We start from the raw sequence: 22,508 nt of genomic DNA, 5'->3' as shown, positions 1-22,508 counted from the left end.
TGATAAGTCTGTGTGTAACTTAAACTTATATGGTAAATAAAGTTTGAAAAATTCATTAATTTTTGTCAGAAGAAAGATATCTCTTATAAGGAATATCTAGCAAATTAATTTTTGTACAGGACGACAATAATTCAATTTTGCTCCAATAAAGGCTTCTTAACGGCCTTTCCCACAAAAATATAGCTTACAGATATTTAAAACCATTATTTTTTGGGGTAATTTTAGAAGAAAAACATATTTTTCGTAAAAGAAAATTTCAACATGAAAATTGCAGCTCATATTGCTTTAAGATAATGAGAGATATTACAGGACCAGTACATGGCAATAATTTTTGCACATTTTTCTGCAAATCATGAAAATATTTCTAGCAGGAAAATAAAGGGTGGTGTACAATACATTTTACAATACTCCTTTATTTTTTTATGAAGATAGGTACAACTCAAGTCAATAAAAAAATTTAACTGCAGTAAAATTATTTTTATAATTTGAAATAATTTCGCAATGAATATCTTTGTCATATTATTAATATTCAATATAGCATTCAACAATTTATTTTTGACGTTGTCCTGTCAATAACTGCCATAAGGTGAGTAGACGAACAGAATAGCATATGTTAGCAAATTATGAATTGAGCCAAAAATAAATCATTTAATGCTTATATTTACGTTCCCTTATTGATGAAATCAATTATTTTATTAAATAAATCGGTATAAATTGCAGATCACAGAGGAAGTTAATTTGAAACATCAATAACAGCTGTTTTCCAAAACCAATTTAAACTGGTTATCGCATGGACTGTTAAAATAAGCCTCAAAAATATAATCCATGAAAAATAACTCTTGAAGTTTTGATTTAAGAATAGAATCAACTTTATTGTGGAATTAAAATTCTGCCTGAAAATAACTAAGATCAACAGGTAGCATTTTTTCATAAATTATCAGAAATCAAAATCCATACAACATGCATATCTCTGACAGTGTACAATTGATCTGCTAAACAACAAATTCCTATCTTGAAAACTGTAGGACTAAGGAGGAGTTATCCGTACAATAGCTAGGGCAACTCTATTTGCAATATTCTGCGTAAAAATGACTAAGTTCAACAACTGGTATTCTTTTCATAAATTATCATAAATCAAAAAACTATCAATATGCACACCTCTTATATATGTACGATTGATCTGCAAAAGAACAACTTCCTATCTTGAAAACTGTATGAGGAGTTATCCGTACAAGAAGAGAACCCTTTTGGCAGCTGCCTGCCCGCCCTTTTCACCATTTCAATAACTGGATTTTTCCATTGGAAAACCCAGTTAAAAGGATATCTCCAGAACTTTCTTGATTTATGCTAAATCAAGGCTTAGTCATTTATTCATTAGTCATACATGTTAACTCTACCGCTTTATGCAGAAGTCTACCACTTTTTAACTATGTCTCCCGCGTAACGCTTTTATTCTACCGCTTTTATCAAAATCTGATTTGTTGTTTGATGGATAGTCATTTTAGAAGCCATGTGGTCAGAAAATCTACCGGAAGTGTGGTTTGAAATTAGTAAGGGTATACCAATGCTTTTTTAAGCATAATAAATCATGATTTTAGGTACATGCTCTACATTGAACGGTGTAAGAAGATTGCGTTAGTTACAAAACAAGGAAGCTTTGCTATTCTACACATGGTTTAATGATGACTGAATGTGTCTTGTAACTTTGCCATAAAGAACTATATATATGATATAAGTTTAACTTGGCCACCATAATTTGCCATCTTTTAAGTGTTTCTGGTACAATAAAATGTTATATTTTAGAAGAGTTGATGTAAAATATATTTTTCACCTATTTATTTGATTTATTTGTACTCACTGGCAGTATATGACGTCAGAAGTGACGCTATTTCTATATACCGGTATCAATCAAAGTCAAAAATTGACATTTTTCTTATCTTTTTATGAATGGGAAATATAAAGCGCATGCTTGAATAAGGAAAATTTATTGCCTCGGCTAGATACATCTCTGATTGAAATATTTTGTTTGTTCAAGTTTTAGTTAAAAATGCAAAAATGGCGGGGAAAAAGTTGTCTTTAAGATGTCATATTTCTAAATTGTTGGTAGTTGAATCAAAATAAACATTATGTAGAGACATCATATATAAATATGATATATAAATATAAATCATAGAATTACAGTAAAATTTTAGGGGGCCATCTTAGGCCCATATCATATATAGTTTTTTAGACTTGCCTTTAATTGCAACACTGCATGTTATATGATAAGCAGTTCAACCTCGTTTTTGAAATTGAAAAAGAATAAACGATTTACTACAAGTTTTTACTTCTCTTATTTGTTAAATTTTGGCAACTAAATCTATATTTAATTAACAATAGCAATTGTTAGAGTCGCTGCACACGAAGATTTTTTGTTTCCAATCTTTTCATCAATTTGATTCACAGGGGCTCGTCACGAAGTTTTTTCAACCTTTTATATATACCACATCTATACTATAAAATACACGTGTATTTTATAGTATAGAGGTGGTATATATAAAAGGTTGAAAAAAACTTCGTGACGAGCCCCTGTGTTTGATTTGCAAAATCAAGTAACTGTTCAACATATTATTCTTTTTAATTCTAGTTGATATTTCTAATAACTATTCAGAGATGCGAAAAAGTCTGCGTGCAATGCTACTGCTTTTGAAATCAAATCTTCATCTTTTTCACCATTGGAGGTTAACATATATACATTGGTGCAATGGCTGTGCAAAATTATTGCATTATTATCAAAAAACATCAAAATACACAGAATATTTATTCAAGCTGAAATGACAAACAAGAAGGTTTTTTAGTGATGATTAAGGTCTGTTCTTCTAGTAATTATTATTACGCTTTTAGTTTGGTAAAAAGAACCAAGGGTTGTGCTTAGCGTATACATCTATGACTGCTGACCTGTGTTTTGATAGGAAGCTCTGCTGAGTGGAAGCCCTGTTCTAGGATATTCGTTGGGTCGTTGTCGACCATCGCTAGTCAATCCTGCTACTGCCATGGCCTGTAACAACAACAAAATTTTTTTTAAAAATTTATTTCACAGTCATATTTTGAACCTGGGTTCAATATTTTATTGGGTAAGGGTTAGTCATAGTTTCACAGTGATATTTTGAACCAGGGTTCAATATTTTATGTGTTGGGAGGTTGTCATTATTTTACAGTGATATTTCGAATCCGGGTTCAGTATTTGTGGGCTTCAATGGCCAAAGTAGAATTATTAAATGAAACCTGCAACTTCTGTAAACTGGCCAATTTGGATGGATAAACTATAGGGATTGGTTAAGAGAAAATCTACAGTTCTTTGTTTGTCAGATGCAAGGGAATAATACATAAATAGTGCCTTTTTGGGAGGGTAACAGTTGAAATTGACACCCCGAGAAAACCATTGTCAACCGACGCGAAGCGGAGGTTGACAATGGTTTTCGAGGGGTGTCAATTTCAACTGCTATCCTCCCAAATAGGCACTATTTATTTTGTTATACTGAATGTCTTAATTTTCAAGTAAATTTTACTGCTTTTATATAGGAATAACGTGAATTCTACAGCGAACCGTACGCGCATAATTTTCGCGCATGTAACAATTTGTAATGTTACCCGTTGCTAAGTGCGTTGCTAACGCTTAGGGTAATAGAACGGATTATGAACTGCGTCTTAACCAATCAGATTTCAGTATTTAACATGAAAGTATAACAATGACATTTGTGGAAGATATCAACAGATTGCATCCATTTTTACTGTTTTTATCCCTAATCTATAGCCCTTCAGGAGGATTTTCAAATAAAAAGTTATTTTTAGCTGTTGATTAAAACATTACATGTAATAGGTCGATTGATTGATTCAAGGGGCCAGTTTATAACATAAGAGCATAATATCTGAATCCTTGTTTATTGAACAGGATAAAAACAACTTTTTCTTCATTACAGTTATCATAAATAGGAAGAATAGGAAAGAAATAAGGAATAAGGAATCATTCTTTGAGTATTATGAGGTGATAATTTTGGTCGGGGCGTGATCAAATCCAATAAAGCCCGAAGGGCTTTATGATAGATTTGATCACGCCCCGACCGAAATTATCACCTCATAATATTCAAAGAATGATTTCTTATTACTTATGGAAAATGTAAAAACAGAGAAATAAATCCAATATACCTGAGTTTGAGCAAGTTAAAGAACTTAATCTCTCTAAATTCTTATTCATTGAGCGGGATGAAAAGGGGTTTTTTCTTCGTTAAATCATGAAAAGGAAAAATAGGAAAGAAAAGAGAAATATATCCAATATACCTGAGTTTGAGCAAGCTTAAGTGGTTCTGCAATCTTTTTCATTAAAGGATTTTCATCACTCTGCTGTTTCCCAATGCAGGCCAAACGTAGTGATGCTCCACGGCGACTTAACTTCCTGGGTGGAGGGGTGGGAGGAGCATGATCATGATCTCTTTCATAATCACTGTCCTCTTGTGGAAGGCTATAAAAATAATATATAAAAGCGTATTGGTTAAGGTCATGCAAAAAGTTTAAACAACAACATAAGAAATGATTCAGAAACTACTTACTCTCTATACACATAGAGGCCCTGTTTCTTGGTGATGTCCTGTGGTTTGTACTTGTCCCAATGAGGAGCTTCTGGCTCTGAATCTTGTTGACTAGTAGGACTCCTGGGAGGAAGCATGTCTCGGTGGGATTCAGATGAAGAAATTCCACTGCAAAAATATAAACACTGTATAGATAACTGTTGAAAGAAAATTTTCAGTTCTTTGAGTGAAAATATAGAGCAACATTTAATATTTCTGACTTTTCTGATCAATTCTGATTATTTCTGATTATGCACCAAAATACCTGATACTAATAATGCTTTTACCTGGTATGACTATGACGGCGGGAATCATTGCCCATCATTGGTGAGACACGAACGGGAGCCAGCGGGGAGGGAGATCGGTTGATGGCATTGCGCTGTTCCACACTCAAGTGGTTACAACTCTCAGCAGGTGTTACTTTTCCATTCAGCGAGTTTTGTGGTGAGAGGTTGGCATGGGAAGAGATTTTAGGTGTTTGATTGATCAAGAGAGACTGTGTCCGACTGGCAAAAGGAATGGCAGTTTTATGGACTCCTGCCAGAGCTGTCATCACACTGCCAAATCCAAATAATTTGTGGTTCCGCTGTTAGAAGGAAAGTATGTAATCAGGAACATTATTAGAGAGACAGGTATGAGACAAAAAGGGTGGTAGGAGGGGAAGGGCTAAATTTGGGGGGCAGACTTGGGGGGTTGGTTTTGTTTTCCCTGCCCAGTCTTGTGCACACCAGTCACAGCTTTGATAACATTGCCAAACAAGCTGTGGATTCTCTGTAATTACACAAAACACTAACAAAATAAACATACAATCTAACATGAAATACTGGGCAAAAAATAAGAGATGGAATAAAGACTTCAATACAAACCCTGTGCATTGGCTCCTCTACATCTTTATCTGCAAAGTCTTCTTCATCCAGGTTGCCTGATATTGCGCGACGAATTTCTGGTCCCAGGTCATGAACTGCTCTTAACCCTGCCTATTAACAGAGAACACACTCACATTATGTGGAATGATATTTTAATAACATACCGCCTCAATAGCATAGGTAAAACATATCAAAATAAACATTATAACCCCTAATATCTAAAATACAATGTATCTTACCTGTAAAGCATTTGTATGCTCTTGTCCCTTTTCAATCTTTTTCATTTGTTCTTTTCGCTTTTTGAATCTTCTAAAATAGTCTTGTATCAAAAAGGTTGCATAGAATTTTCCCACTGTCACATCATCTTCTCCTAAGTAAAAAAAAAAATCGTTAATAGCAAATTATTTATAAGCTGCAAATTAATATCACAATTTCTAAAGTTAACATCATATGTATATTGAAATGTAGTGTTTGACGTAATAATTTTTTTCAAAGCATGTGACTGTGTTAATGTTGCTTCAATTAAGGGAAAATTACACTGTAATTCTAAAATTAGTCTAGTGCTTTGAGTTTAACCTCTCTAAGGATTCTTTGCAAATATTTAACCAATTAAAGCATTGTTTCCTTAAATAAAATTTAGATCTATATGAGAAATGGAAATGCTAAATCATGGTGTCTTGCAAACAAAACACAAAAACAAAAAACCCTCAGTTTTGCAACATAGCGTATGGGCTATTAGAATGTGATACAGATTTGTCATCTGGTTGTGATTTAATTTTTGTCATCTAATGGAAATACAAAATGAGTCATCTGATGGTAAAACAATAAGTATTCTGATGGTAATAAAGATGAAGTCATCTAATGGTGATGAACACTGAGTCATCTGATGGTGATACAAATCAAGTTATCTGATGGTGATAAAGTTTGAGTCATCTGATGGTGATACAAATTAAATCCTCTGATGAAGTTTGAGTCATCTGATTATTATGATACAAGTTAAATCATCTGATGAAGTTTGAGTCATCTGATAGTGATACAAATTAACTCATCTAAACGGTGAAAAAGACTGAGTCATCTGTTTGTGATACAGATTGAGTCATCTAATGATGATGTATATACAGCAAAACTTGAATGTAATGAACTGGATATAGCAAATTTACAGTTAAAACAAATCATTATTCATGTTCCGGCAACATTCTTACATAAACCTATATAAAATAGCCATGCATATATGAAGAACATGGCTATAATGAATTTAGGGCTACAACCAAGTAATTTTAAGACCCCTGATGGCAAAATTTTAATGCATTTTATTAATCATATAATGAATATTTTTCATTACAAATTTCATTGAAGATCCATGAAATTTTAAGATGCGTGGATAAAATATTTAATTTCAAATACAATACAGAAATTCAAAGTTAAATGGTTATATTGACATTTTGATTTTATAACTTACCATTGTTTGAAGTTCTGTAAGCTGTTTACTTTTTGATGAATTTACTATAAGATTTCTTATGAATTTGCTATCAGCGTAAAACAAATTATGGTAGTAACAGAGTCTTTCCTATGGTACTTTGAAATTTGCTTTATACAAGTTTTGCTGTATATAATCTGACTAGTATGGGTACAGACTAACACAAGTTGATATCCATAAACTATGTTTCATATATTCCAAATACAATGTGATTTGGGAGAAGGGAAAGGGGAGGGGCACTAATTAAAATTTACCAATTGAAGAGAAGGTGATGATTGGGAAGACTACAGTTTCATACTACATTAAGGAGTAAGGAACAATTTCTCAATTCAGAGTCTGCTTCAATTTTGAAAAATTCTGAGGATAAGTCATTGATCATTTAGTACAATGTTTTTAAAAGAAAATGGCCAAAATGAAAAATATATTTTTTGAATAGAGAAATATATAAAAAATAAAGGCATGCATTGTTTTCTGTTATATACATCAACATCAAACCATTCAGGAAGTTCCCAAGAGGATAGCCTACAGCCGGTCACTCCAAATAAATTCTACCAAGAAGAAGGTGGTGCTGTGGTGCTCTATAGTCACAACAAACAAAATACAAAACTCACTACCAGCAGGGGGGACTACTTGGTCCAGGAGCTTAGGACTGGTTCTTTTCCAGATTGTTTTAATAACTCTGCGAAGATCCTCATTGGCTTCATCAATGTTTCCCTCTGTCTTGATCTTCAAAGATGTCCGTACCAAGGCAAATAATGTTGCATTAAACATTACTGTTCCATCACTGTTCAGAGGCATATTCATACTGACCAGGCGCTGAAAGAAAATACATGTACTTGGTGTAACATTTAAATTATAGATACTTTAGTACAACCAGCTTGATAAACTTAATTCATTAGTATCATTATTATAGTCAAATCTGTCACACTCAGGAAAAAGTGACCATTGTAGGGAGCTGACCCTTGAACATTTTGCCGTCATAATTCTGAATTTTGTTGTCATAGTTCTGAATTTTGTCATTTTCACTTTTAACAAAACTACTTCATACTCAAATATTAGAAAACATAAATGCATGAATCTTAAGAGAGCAAACCTTTGATATGCCTGATCTAATTCATCTTTTGCAAATCTTAATTCTTTAATCTTAATTCTAAAAAGAAGGGACGAAGCTACAAAAATGATATTGTTGACAGCTTTTAAAACAACTGCAATATCATTTGACATTTTCATTTTATGTTTCTGTGGTGCAATGTTGCTATGTCATTAAAAATCTAGCTTTACATCAAAGGCTCACTTAATAGCTTAAACAAAAGTTTCATCAACATAATTGTTTCTTGCTTAAGCAGTGGATTTTCTGCCAACTTAAATTAACATTTTTGCTACAGTTTGTAATACTACTTGAATACAGTACGTGCAATGGTTTATTCAAACATTCCCGGTAAATACATTAATCAAGATTAGATATACTGTCACAATCACTAAACCTTAATCTCATTATGCCTGACAGACTGTTTTCATTTGAAACTCATTTGTCATGATTGACCAACATTGCTATAAAAAAACAGGGTAAAATTTGATCCAAATTTGATTTTTTTCCAAATGGAATTTAGAACTCATTGACAGCTATGGTAAAACATGCAATTAGGAATCCAGCACTCACTTTACATGCTACTCTGTGTGGACAAAGTTTTCCAAATCCTAAAGGAGGGGAAATTTTTCTAAGCAGCTGTACTACATCCAAGTGTTTAATTCTGCCTCTGAAAAGAAAAAAAAAGTTTAATTGTACAAGTTATTCTTGTCTAGTATTTCTCTTCTTACAATTATACACATTATGAATGACTAAGTATGAATTAAATTGACAAAATCATTCAATAAAGGGCATAACTTGCTAAAAACTTCAAGCAAAGACCTTTGTTATAAACATGCAACTAAAAACAATCAATTTCAAAAGGGACAAAATTTTCGACCCAAAAATAAAGGAATCAGAATTTCCTGGTAATGTGCACATCTGCACATTGTGTCCTACTTGCCTACAAAGGCACATGGCACGGAAGGTCAACCCTTTGCAGGGATCAAGGGAGGAAGGTCTAAAAAGCCGAAAAATCATGAAAAATCGGTGAAATATGAAAGGGTCAAAATACGAAAGGATTGAAATCTCAGGAAAACCACTATGTTGAAAATTTTACACATTCTGACTAGTAATTTTGCTCAGAAATTGGTGGTTGGCTTTATAAGGAGGGAATTAAAGGTATTTGTGCTGAATGGGAACTGAGGAAATTCTAGTTACAGAGTTCCGAAGACACTAATCCCCTGGCTACAATGAATTGTATAAAAAAAAATGTTCCCTGCCACCTTAAGTTTAAATATTGCGTTAAAAAAACAGACGTGTATGTTTCAACTATAAAAGATTTTTCCAGTATGACAGTCAGTCCTTCACCTGGAAGGAAAATGTGCCAAACACCCATTGTGGTACATGTATATATTATACACCCCTCTCTAACATAGAACTAGTGAAAATAAAGTACATGTATGCATCATATTTAGCAAAATACGGTAATCATTAAAGTATTTCTTGTAGACTTATATGTACATGATGTGTGCTATATTCCACACAACGATATCAACATAAACAATTTTAATAAAAAACAAAACACAGTATTTTAAATTGATTTTCTTTTTTAATTTGTTTTCACTTTAAATAATTTATTTCAATCCAAATATATATAGAGTCTCAATGAAAAAGTTGTTGAAAAAATCATTATTATGAGTCATAGAACAAACTATGGATGAATTTTGATACAACATATAAAAATTATGATGTTCGAATGACTTTTGGGAGGCGAAATGGAATAAGAGGCCACCTGTCTAAACACTTTCACAGTTTCCCCGAGGTGGCCTCTTAAAACAGTTTTGACTGTATATTCAACCTAGGGCCAACATTTCAAGTTCAAAAGGGTAAAATTTCCAGAAAATTAAAGATATTAGAATAACCTGGTAATATGCACATATAAAAATTGTGTCTTAAATACCAACAAAGTTTAATGAAATTCCGTGCATTGGTTAAAGAGGAATTGCGCATACAAAAATGCAAGACTAAAGGACTGACTGATAGACTGACTGACAGACCAGTCAAAAACATTATACCCCTTGCAACTTTATTGCGTGGGGTATAATTATAAATGAAATTCACAATAATAAATGAAGACCATGCACTGGTAAGTAGGTCACCTATATGATAATGGTGACCTAAAAGGATCTACTTACTTTGCCTCTGGATCATATTCTGACCACAGCCTCACAAACTCATCCAGATGGTGTGGGCCCAGAATTGACCAGTCTCGAGTCAAATAGTCAAAATTGTCCATGATAACAGCCACAAACAAATTGATGATCTGTAGAGTATTAATTTATATATGTATACCATAAGGAAACATCAGTTCTTAAAAGCCAACATTTCATGGCAAGTTTTTTTCTGAAGTTTGGTGGTAACTTTCTTTGGGTCAATTAAAAGTTTCACTGTTTGCAGCAAAACCTGAAACTATTTAACACATTAAAATCAAAACACAACATTTTATGCAAAAATTATTGTAATAGCTAAAAATTTCAGTGATTTTACTATCATTTCAAAAATATCATAGAAATAATCTCAAGTTTGACACATTTACATCATATGCGATGTATTAAAAATGGTTTAGCACTTGTCTTGGCTGTGAAACTTGACTTATTTCAGAAGCAGTAACTGCAGCCTAACCAAGTATTTACAAATCAACTTTTTGAAGTACTTGCCCATTGGCAAATTACAAATCAAAATCTACTTGGCATGCACTTCCTGGAAATCTATTCACCCTAAAAAGAGCTATAAGGGTTTTGCTATATAAGGCCTAAAAAAAAAAAGGTGTGTGTTTAGGGTAACCCGACCTACCTTACAAAAATGCCCCGATCCTACCATTTTTAGATGTCTATTTTTATCCGATTGTGAATTTTATATTAATTCTATTAAAAATCCGTTTTTTAATATGATCGATACAAACAAACATTCTTAGGATTCGAATCATGCAGAAAAAAATATGATAAAATAAAAAAAAAATCACTACCTACCCTTATTTTTTCATCAGTGTTACCCTAAACACACAATTTTTTTTAATAGGCCTAACAGAAGCATACATTACTTTGACAGGTTGAAGGTGCCTCACAGTTTCAATGATACAATGTTTATTATTATACTTTCATGTTAAATACTGAAATCTGATTGGTTTAGATGCAGTTGGTAATCTGTTCTATTACCCTCAGCGTTAGCAACGCACTTGGCAACGGGTAACACAACGAATTGTTACATGCGCGTAAATTATGCGCGTATGGTTCGCCGTAGAATTCAGTTCATTTCTATATAAAAACAGTAAGATTTTCTCTAAAAATAAGACATTCAGTATAATAAAATAAATAGTGCCTGTTTGGGAGGGTAACTGTTGGAATTGACACCCCTCGAAAACCATTGTCACCCTCCGCATGCATCGGTTGACAATGGTTCTCGCGGGGTGTCAATTTCAACAGTTACCCTCCCAAACAGGCACTATTTATATAGTATTATCTTGCTCTATTGTACATTTCTCTAGAAGTCAAGAGTCCACTAAATTCTGGCTCCAATGTCACCAACTTTTCTCAAGTGAATACTCAGCCTTAAATCTAAGGTTTGACTGCAGGTTTATGCACTTTTTTTTAAAGGATTTGAGTTGAGGAATGAGTTTGTGGATTTGAAAATTTTGGCGACAGTGGAGCCTGGCAATAGTTGCCATTTGTAGAAGGTATGTGCTTAAAAACCATACATCCCAATTTAATGATCATCAAAAACACAATTCATTTTGAAGATATTGAACATATATTATGCATACATAACTGTATTTATCTAAATTATTCTATTTCTAGAAGAAACAAGAAAGCGTAATCTTAGAATAGATACCACCATCTAATATCAATTGATAACATATTTTTTGCTTTGCTTTTGATTATGCCTTGATTTGAAAATTAGACATTTTTTTTTAAAGAAGCTGAATTTTTTTTAATCCAAAACTCAAAATAAGCCATGGCCCAAAAGTTATGATCATAACAGAGCCGTAATCAACTAACATTATAAACTAGCGTGATCATTTACAAATTCATTTAGCACATCTCCTTTTCTGCATTGTATTTATGCACAGAAAATGTAGATTTCGTGAAGCTTACACTATTTGCCAAATGTATTTTACCACCTGCGACTCTGATATTTCTTTAAGAAAAGCACCTAGGTTTGTTGAATCCAAACTCAAAATGATGTATGATGATGAACTAATAAAATATCACATTCCAGTTAACGTTGATTAATTAATGTACTAGTTTTAATGTTTACAGGATCAAGGACTTACCAGAAATGAACACAACATATAGAAGGAGATAAAGTAGAAGTAGGCCACATCATTTCCACAAGTCTGACTGGGATCAGCATCTGACATTTCGTCACATGGTATCTCATTTCCAACACAGGATAACATGATGTCTTGCCATGCCTCTCCTGTGGCAGACCTGTCAACAAAACATCAACAGATATTTTGTTTTAATTGTACTGTGATGGCTGAGAATGAAGGGGAGAGAAAGAGAGAGGGAAGATTTGTCGACATATTGACAACCAGCACAGGAAATGATTACAATACCTGAACAACACCAGTACTGCTTGAGGAAATGTCTGGAAATTGTTGTTGCGATGAATTTGCGAATCATCTTGTTGTGTTGAGATTTTCCCAAACAGCTACAGTCAAAAGGTAATAAGTTTGTCATTAAACATAAATCTATAGAGTACAACTGAATATATGGAGAGAGAGAGAGAGAGAGAGAGAGAGAGAGAGAGAGAGAGAGAGAGAGAGAGAGAGAGAGAGAGAGAGAGAGAGAGAGACTTTACTTAGCATTCGTACAGCAAACAAGCTTTTTTTTTTCAAGGTTTATCATATATAAACTTTATAAAAAATCCCAATTTTTAATTAGTGCTGGAAGAAATGCATAAAATAGCCATCAAAAGGCTTGAATCCTGTTACCTGCATTCCAATGACTGCATAGATGAAGAACAACATGACTATAAGCAGGGCTACATATGGCAGAGCCTATCAAAAGAAATGAGACCAATAAGAATGTTTACTTCATCAACTTTATTCCATCAAACTAATTTCATCTCTGAAGCTCTATAATACATTTTGTAGAGCTACGGTGCATCCTATACAAAAAAATTTGAAATTTCCTGGGCATAACATTTATAACTGATATCCTTATATTTAACTTTGTTTTGCCTCAAACTAGAATGTCTCAATGTCATTGGATGAATCGCGACACGTGATAACCCTATAAATTTCTTTACACGGTGGGTGTCAAAATTTATACGGCAACATGGCAGACGTAACGTTATTTGAGCTGACATTTTACACAAACATTCAACCTTATCTTTAATTTTTAAGCCCCAAAATATTTAGAGTGACCCCCCTTTCCCCATGACGTAATAAAACGATCCTACAACGGCATCCAGGTTTGCACAGATGACTGACGAGGAAGGTAAAAAATTGGAGAATTAGCATATGAGTTTAATTGTTATATATTGTTATATATTTTATATCTGTTGTTGTTTACATATCAAACTTTAGGTCCTCGACAAAACAAAACACTTATTAGGTTTGTAATTGACTGTTTACAGAAATTTGTGGGGTCGGTAAAGTCTGTAAACAGTCAGTAACAAACCTAATTAGTAATAATGTAGAGCTACAGATCTTCAGCAACCAAGGGCTAAATGGCTACATGATTATAATGCAAAAATGTTTTCCAAGAGAATCTGTACCCTTCAAAATGAGTAAGATTTCTCCAGGGTATGACTTCTCTTGCATTCATCTAAGAGTTCAGGTAACCTATTTACATGAAAAAACAAAAATGTTTATGAAATATTGGAGGAATTACCTGAAAAGATTTGATAAATGTCCACAGAAGTGTTCTTATTCCCTCTCCCCGACTCAAGAGCTTTACCAGTCTCATTACTCGGAACAGGCGGAAAAAATTAATGCTGATAATTCCTTGTCCAGGCTGTCAATAAAAGAGAGTTTTACAGTTTTGATAAAGGCAGATTCCACCATCACTTTGATGTTGGAAAATGTACCTGAATCTAAAAATTATAAGAGGCTGGGTTATTGACATGCCAGATCATACTTCAGCTGTTTGTTTATGCGGTATCATTGTAATTTTTTTATGTATCCATGAACACTGTAACACTATAAATAATTTCTCTAAATTGGGATTATGGTTTTCAATAACTTATTCCTAGTGGGGTTTTAAATGTTTTTTTTTAAATGTTTTAAATCATTACATTAACCTTCAGCATTTTCAATAAAAAAAAAAAAAATTAATCAGGTTGTGTATCTTGGCAACAGAGTGTAATTAGATCTAACTTATGACTGTAAAATTTGACTCTTAATTGTCAAAGAAAATTAAGGAATAATATCAAATATAGCTGTGATGAAAATAAAAGAAGTTAACATAAATATGCAAGTATATCCTTCTCTTCTGATTATGCTTGTGGGAAAAATATACACAAAACACAGAAAGTTATACATCAACATAATAATAATAGAAAAGTGTGTTTAATTAAATGTTTTAACCAAAATTTTGATTAAACACAATAACAACCTATGCTATATTTATATGGTTACACATTGTATAAGTTCATGCAATTTAACAGGCTGGGTGTATTTGATAATGGTAGTGAAATACATGTACAGTAATGTACATGCTATTCAGTTCATTGATTACACTATACATATGTATACACACTACTTATATCTGTATGTTCATACACTACATCTTACATCAAGTTCCACGTCTTGCTTGAAATGGAGTTAAAATACCATAGTATTACAGAAACATCTACACAAGGTATACAGGCTGACATACTACACATAATGTAGAGGGATACTGAGAACAAACAACAATTCAGTGGATTCTCTGCGGTTCATATCATGCAGACAACATCTTTCTAGCAGAACAGGAACAGAGAGGGAGAGAGAGAGCTAGGAAGCTGAGTCACAGATGGCCGACAGTAGGCTTGATTCAATGATTATATTCATATCTTTGTAACAAAATATAATTTCATCTTTAATGAAAATATAATATTCAATTATGTTGGGCTTTTCATTCTTGTAAAGTTGCATCTTAAGGTAATATTCTTGAACATAAATCTCAGAAGCAATTTAACAGATTTTTTGAACAGAAATGACACAAGGCATGCTACTATGGCAGTCTACTGCAGTTTGTTTGTAGCATGCTTTTAAGGAGGAGACCAGGCTTCTAACATTCAGTGCACAATTAACCAACCTTTGCTCGCTATTAGAATGTTGTAATTTCAAAGTGAACCAATAATTAGTAACAAAATACATTCAGCATTTGACATGAAAAACAGATATTGATACATCAAATAAGAATCAAATCACATGTGGAAAAAAGCTATCAAAAAAATTCACAGTCAATCTTGCAGCCCATGAAAGTGAAACTTCAAATAAATTTAATCATTATATACCGATCAATTTTCCTTTTTTTATACTGTTTATTTTAGAGGGATTAATTTAATTTTCTAAATCAGATGTCACCATGTGAAACGACATGATGCACAAAACACATTTGTTTTATAAGTGAGTTTTAAAAGACTTCTTTTCAAATGGTTTTTGTTCTGTAGAAAATGTAGTAAGATATCGACTGATTAAAAAAAGAAAGTTTTTTTTATTTTCGCATCATCATGGTAGTATAGCTTGATCTGAAAAGCCAGATGCCAAGCATAGATCATAAAGCCAGACTCCACACATTCTCTTGCTTCCAGATTGACCTGCATGATGATCCAACCTAGTTAGCTCTTGGGATCAAGTTACTGTTATGATAATATATAGTATTATACAGTGCATATGATTTCTATTGTATCCTGCAAATAATAGGCAACTCTTCATTTGCATTGTTATCAGGAACACTGATAACCATGCAGTAAGATTGTTCTGAATCTCTTCACTTTGTGATGAAACGATTGAAAAATGTAGAACAGATTTGTATACAATTGTGATACATTCTGTTTTTATTAGTGCAACACTTGTTGGTTGCCACCCTTCAACGTACAAATACCCGGTATATCAAATTAGCTATCCCTGGTAACATTGCCAACACAGTGGGAATCAAATCTAATGGATCTGACCCTATTACTTTGTACTGAACTGAACAATTTTCTGTACCATGACTGTATCCTTTTTGTTTATTGACTTGACCTTTTACCTTTGACAAAAAAATGCAGCATGTCTTACGTTAACTTTGTTAATTAAGCTTTCAATGTATTTTACCAATCTAGATGTTAAAAGAAGCTTGACCTAGGATACATCATACATTTATTGCATGATGGTAGGATATTTTACAATTATTACTATTTTTGAGGTTGGCTCAGTGAATATTGTACTTCTCAGGTAGCTAAAAAGTATTAATTGAAAACCCCCTGCAATAATTGTTTTATTATACGAGTGTAATCAAGTGAAGAAAACCTCATCACCTTTTGGTGTGAAGCTATAGCTGAACAAATTGAGAAACACAATATTAAACTGGATGTCCAGACATGAATTCTGATAACCATTTTGCATTTAGGAAATTCTCGACCTATTTAGAAAATTACTGGTAATTCATATTATCATATGATTGATTAATTTCTAGCTCTCTGATAGGCTGATATCCAGCAATCTAGAAAAAAATAAAACATTACATCCACCTGCACATGACCTAAAAGGTCAGTATAACATTTGATTTTCTCTACAATTTTGATAAATAAGATCAAAATAAATCACTAAATATTGTCAGAAAAACAGGAATATATAGCAAAACAATTGTAAAGGATGATAATAATGTAATTATGCTTCAATCAGGGCCTAGCTCTAAAGAGCTTTTGCAACAAAATTATGACTTATAAAAATTAATAAAACTGTCATCTTTTTTGCCATTTTAGTACCTAGTCAATTTCAATTTCACAATGAAAATATCTGACATGAAAATGCAGCTTATATTGTAATAATCTACCGGTCTACATTTTCAAATGTATCATTGTGAATTTAGACATGGCATATGTATTTCAGTGAATGGAAAAAGTGATTTACAAGAACTAAAAACAAGATTGAAACACTCTCTAGTGCCCTGAGTATTATACTGTCCTCGTGTCCATGCATCCTGTTGTGCATAACTTAAGTGTGTTAGACCATGCACAATATCTAGCTAAATCTATACCAAATATACTTCTCAAAACATCTCTACCAAGTGTTTTACTCAGTTAGCAAGTGGACATACAGACATGCTTAGCTAGATGCCGATTTTCTCATCATTTATATTTTATTTTAGGTTCTGGAGTAAATTTAAAAAAAAAAAACACTTTTGCAATGCTGAATCAAATTGGACATCATTGCTGAGGAATTGTTTTCCCGGCATACTTAACAGAATATCCTATATACATGACCTTTACTCAGGGAGAATGGATCAGAATGGTAAACTCGCAGCCTGCATGCTCCTTATAATAAAATGTTGCTACTCTTGTGAAAAATATAATAAAGATATCATCAACTCCCTATCAGCAAAAAAATAAAATCTATTATGTATGTGTCCATGCAGGTTTGAACATTTATCTAGACACATTAGCAGTGTTTTTATTAGTAACAATACTGCTGTCCACATGTTAATGTAACAGGAATTCTCAGTTTTGTACCTATTCATTATGGACTAATATTCGGTACAGTATTAATTGAAAATACAATCACATATACAGGCACTGTTGTTTATACAATAAACTGCTTTCTTTAATGATTCATGCTAATACAAAGGAAGCAAGCACTGCAGAAAAAAATATACATAAAATACATAAGTGAGTCATTTAATTTTTTTTTTGCAAATCGCAACCTTTCAGACCTGCATGAATTACCAATAAAAACATTTTATTGTTTATCTACCTCTGAAAATTCTTCAATAATCCATGTAAAGTTACCAAACTATGTATATTATCCTATTGTCCATAAGTACATTATTTATGGAAGGAAATGCCATCTCTTCCATAAATAAAACATGGTTGCAGCGAACACACTTACAACAAATTGATGCTTGCAGCAAAGTGATTTCATTCCCCAAGACTTTTTTACATGTTGTAAAATTGTAAAATATAACGAGTTACGCCGATAACGAAGCAAAATAGCCAACCACTCGCACTTTGTTGTAAGCATGTTTTACTGTATTATGAATTTTGACATTGGTCAGTGCAATTTGTGAAGTCTGTGCTCTCAATAAAGCTAAATTTTGATCAATCACAAAATTATCCATGCTAAATCAACCTCAAAGGTATATAGTAAGACATAATTTAACATTATACACAATACATTTCATAAATATCTAAATAAACAATGCCTGAACACCGCTTGATGATGCGTTTGTATTCAGTTTTGAAACGTTTCATAAATGCATATATTCATAAAAGGATAAATGAATTTAAACTTGTTGTTTTGTGAATCAATTTGTTAATTGATGTATGAACACCATTTGATTTCTAAAAAATTGAAGATGCAAATATATGCATTTCAGAACTATTCTTGAATGACTAAGCTCCATAGACATTAGTCCTCATTGACACTAGCAATCTCTAACATGGAGTTAAGTATCTGTTAATGACATCTAAAACATGGACTGCTAAATAATATCACTGCATGATTCAGTCTCCAGCGTCTTTAGTGATGCAAGACAATTGTTGGACAATTAATTCATTTGGGGAATTGGGTTTGAAATTCAGTTGTGGCCACTGAAGGAAAACTGAACCAATGATAAGACTAGTTTATAAATTATAATAATTTAAAATAAAAAAAAATGCAAAATAGCCAAAAGAAAGCAAATAATTGATACATTAAACATGTAAAACAAAATGAAGCTTTAATATAGAAATGGAAATAAAATTTTAAAAGCTGACACAAGATAACTGCATATACCTTGGGATGTATCTATATAGACAAGCAAAGATTACACTGAAGTTAAAAATATCCAAATCCAATCTGTTATCTAAACAGTTAACATATATTTAATAAAGCTGTAAGCAGTATTCTTAGCAGCCCTTCTTTGACTACAATCAAGCAATTACTCTAATTTTAGCATCATTCATTAAGATTGCCAAGATAGGTTTCCAGACATGAATTTGTTATATTCCAAAATCTTAAAAGGACAAAAGATTGGTGAAAGAGTTAGGTGAATTTAATGGCTGTTCTTACAGTGAATTCAAAAGGTGGAAACAATCATGTCTGTTTTCAAAAGCCAAGTTAAGATCCAGACAAATGTCTTGAATCACTAAAATTTGTTGTGAAAAATACTAGAACACATGTCCACTAGAGATTAAAAAACAGCCTCAATTTGCAGTGCACTTAGTTCACATTGTTACCTTTAAATCGCCCTTTTCTCGCTGAAATGTGCAAGGTCTTTTATATATTCCATGAAGGATTGATAAGAAAAATGTTTGAAATAGACCAGAAAGTTATTGTAAAGTCCAAAATGCTGCAGGGAAAAATTCAACAAAACCATGAAGTACAGACAAATCAGCAACTGAATCAGATTCAATCAAGATGTGGTTTCTTTGGAGAAGGGATTTGAATTTGTATTTAGTTTCCAGCAACCAGTATACAGTGGTAGACCTATAGTGGCATGTGTAAACACTCATTAACTGTCATCACTACTTACATTGACTTCTGTGTAGATTATGTCAATAAAACTACCCAGGACAATGATGAAATCAAACACATTCCAAGGATCTCCAAAGTAGTTCTACAAAACACCAGATACTATGATAAAGTTTATATGCATTATGTCAAGGAATCTAATAATCTTGTAATACTCATTTTGAAAATTGGTGATGTTAACTTAATATTTTCTTAAAGAATCAAGAAACAACAATGATTATATGATAAAAGTCAATTTTAACCATAATAAATCAATATTTAAAAAAAAAAGGTTTGAATTATCTTAGACAGTTTTGTTTTATCCACCTGTCTCATATTTATTAGCACTCTGGCAGGATATGTCTGAATTGACACTATTTTTGCAATCCAATCAGATTCAGACCCCAAAAAATGTGCATGTTCTAATGGGAAACACAGATTTAAATTTTGAACAAGATTCTATCATAAATATTAAGTATTGGATAAATACATTTTTTATGATAATTAATACAGTAATTCTTATTCTAATTCTTTTGCTAAGTGATTCTGGAACTTCATATAGTAAAACTTTATAATTTAAGCCAATTATAATTATTTTTACGTTGTTTATTTCAGGGGTCCATTTTAGACCTTACCCTAAATCTGAATGCCATCAGTTTGAGAATGAATTCAATGGTGAAGACCCCAGTGAAGATCATGTTTAAGTAGTCCAGAGCATCCGAGTATGCAGCAGATTGTCCATCATACTGAAAAAAATCAATGAAACCATTCTTAAAGCTCAATTTATACTACAGAGATCAGAATGAAAATAAATTTGTCATTCCAGACACCAACCTTCATAGCCAAAATGACAGTGTTCAATATAATCAGGGTAAAGATGCCATACTCAAAAGCTCGGGATGTCACAAACCACCAAATTTTGTACTGCCAACGAGCTTTAGGAATGTAGCGCCGAGTTGGACGAGTTTTCAAGGCAAACTCAATACACTTTCTCTGTAATATTCAATAAATGTAACAGCTAGAAGTAATTAAAAATGAGGCTCATGGGCCACTATCCTCACCTAAGCAGGACTGTCTTTTAACATATAGGTATATATCTTTACTAGTATTACTATATGAAGTACAAAACAATGACACGTTTTTTTCCCCCAATCATTTTTTATTATTATTCCCGATTAGAGTTTCCTCCAGTAACTGCAATGACTAGTATACTGAAAAAGAAAGACTTATCTGTTTTATAATTACTTTATATAACATGAAGAAATAATTGCATTGCTATGTAAAATCCTTATCTCAAACAAAGTCCATGAAGTGTACTAGTGTGCATGAATTGTACACTTAAGTACCATTCCAAGTTGATAGATGAGATCCCCCCCCCCCCCCCAATAAAAAACCCAAAAGCCATATGAACGATACGAATCAAGTTTTAGTAGAATGAAAAATGAAGTATATATAGACCTTGGTGACATTTAAATAGATTAACAAGTACTTCAATTGAAAGCCTTACTTGATTTTTGTCCAGTTCACAATTCTTATATTCTTGTTCTCCTTCATTCTGAAATGTGACGATGACAAAACCCACAAAGATGTTCATCATGAAGAAAGCTATGACGATGATAAAGATAAAGTAGAAAACAGCCACAATTGGTTGGTTGTTATGAATAGGCCCATTATTCTCCTCATTGGCATCAATGGATTTATACAACAACCTATAGAAATATAAGATATTACACAATCATTGTATATTCATGTACATTTTAAGGGTCAAGTATCAAGTACTTAAATACAGATCCAGAAACATACAACTACACCTTCAAAATGAACCTTACCTTCTGAGGAACAAGGGAATTGATATTTTGTGATTTATCAGAAAGAAAAACAGTATATCCAAGCAGTGAAAATCAACTTTTCATAACCCATCTTCATACATTTTTTTAGTTGGGGTTTCAAATATTAAAAAACAAATTTAACAATTTCATTACACACACACATTTTTATCACACAGTGGTTACATGATGAATAACATACGTTGGCCATCCCTCAAATGTGGAGACAGTAAAGAGTGTCAACATCGCCTCTGGAACATTGTCATAATTCAGGGGGTTGTTTGTCCATTCTCTGACCTTGATTTCAGCTTCGTCAATATCTCCAGTTGGATAATCAATGTACTGACCTCTACACAAAATAAATTTGACATTCTCAAATCATTACAAAGTTTATTCTGTCAAGGCACACTGTATCATTTGTTCTCTATGCTCAAAATGGATATCTACCTTTAGGCCCTTAGATTTTGTCAGGCTTCATTTCAGTTTTACATATTTAACAAAATTTGATGTTCACATACAAAAAGCAAATTGATGATTAATATAGAATAATTTTTTTCATAAAAAAACATACCTGCATTCACTCTCTGTTAACTTGGACTTGTCTGAACAACTAAAAAACCTCCCCTACAAACATAAAAACTACATTAATTTTAACCTTGCATGGCACATGCATCACCTAGGCTGGTTTTTGAACTTTATTGTAAGAGTATGAAATCAATGCAGTATTCTGTGTTAGATAACTAAACAAGGCTAACGACACTAACCTTAAACAGTTGTACTCCAATTACAGCAAACATAAACTGTAATAGGAAGGTGACCAGCATGATGTTGTAGATTGTGCGTATAGCCACAATCACACACTGAACCACATGCTGCAAAATAAAATAAAATTAAATAAAATCACTCATGAGAAATGAGGCTTGGTAATGTTTTGAGCAGGAAATTTTTAACATATTTTTCTACATTTCATGCTAAGAATGTTT

At 32.5% G+C, this 22,508-nt stretch overlaps 1 protein-coding gene across 20 annotated transcripts in view; it reads right to left on the bottom strand.

The window, feature by feature from the left end:
- Positions 1 to 22,508, bottom strand: part of LOC105345994 (muscle calcium channel subunit alpha-1) — an 85,728-nt gene that overhangs the window by 5,571 nt on the left and 57,649 nt on the right. For 12 of the 20 annotated variants that reach the window (XM_066082169.1, XM_066082168.1, XM_066082165.1 and 9 more), the window contains 21 exons: positions 22,290 to 22,397; positions 22,097 to 22,149; positions 21,728 to 21,874; positions 21,207 to 21,408; positions 20,534 to 20,692; positions 20,335 to 20,445; positions 19,722 to 19,805; positions 19,426 to 19,446; positions 13,914 to 14,036; positions 13,010 to 13,075; positions 12,632 to 12,726; positions 12,347 to 12,503; positions 10,212 to 10,339; positions 8,608 to 8,704; positions 7,559 to 7,763; positions 5,710 to 5,840; positions 5,471 to 5,581; positions 4,892 to 5,190; positions 4,587 to 4,733; positions 4,318 to 4,498; positions 2,938 to 3,037 (listed from right to left, as the gene is read on the bottom strand). In XM_066082169.1, the coding sequence (XP_065938241.1) occupies positions 2,938 to 3,037; positions 4,318 to 4,498; positions 4,587 to 4,733; positions 4,892 to 5,190; positions 5,471 to 5,581; positions 5,710 to 5,840; positions 7,559 to 7,763; positions 8,608 to 8,704; positions 10,212 to 10,339; positions 12,347 to 12,503; positions 12,632 to 12,726; positions 13,010 to 13,075; positions 13,914 to 14,036; positions 19,426 to 19,446; positions 19,722 to 19,805; positions 20,335 to 20,445; positions 20,534 to 20,692; positions 21,207 to 21,408; positions 21,728 to 21,874; positions 22,097 to 22,149; positions 22,290 to 22,397 (2,725 nt within the window). Of the gene's footprint in view, positions 1 to 2,937; positions 3,038 to 4,317; positions 4,499 to 4,586; positions 4,734 to 4,891; positions 5,376 to 5,470; positions 5,582 to 5,709; positions 5,841 to 7,558; positions 7,764 to 8,607; positions 8,705 to 10,211; positions 10,340 to 12,346; positions 12,504 to 12,631; positions 12,727 to 13,009; positions 13,076 to 13,913; positions 14,037 to 14,815; positions 14,834 to 19,425; positions 19,447 to 19,721; positions 19,806 to 20,334; positions 20,446 to 20,533; positions 20,693 to 21,206; positions 21,409 to 21,727; positions 21,875 to 22,096; positions 22,150 to 22,289; positions 22,398 to 22,508 lie in introns of those variants that run through there. The other 8 variants (XM_066082164.1, XM_034449338.2, XM_066082161.1 and 5 more) reach the window with 5 other exon arrangements.

This window comes from Magallana gigas, chromosome 4, assembly GCF_963853765.1.
Source record: "Magallana gigas chromosome 4, xbMagGiga1.1, whole genome shotgun sequence".
In the NCBI taxonomy this organism is placed as follows: domain Eukaryota; kingdom Metazoa; phylum Mollusca; class Bivalvia; order Ostreida; family Ostreidae; genus Magallana; species Magallana gigas.
This window is presented reverse-complemented; position numbering and strand designations above follow the sequence as displayed.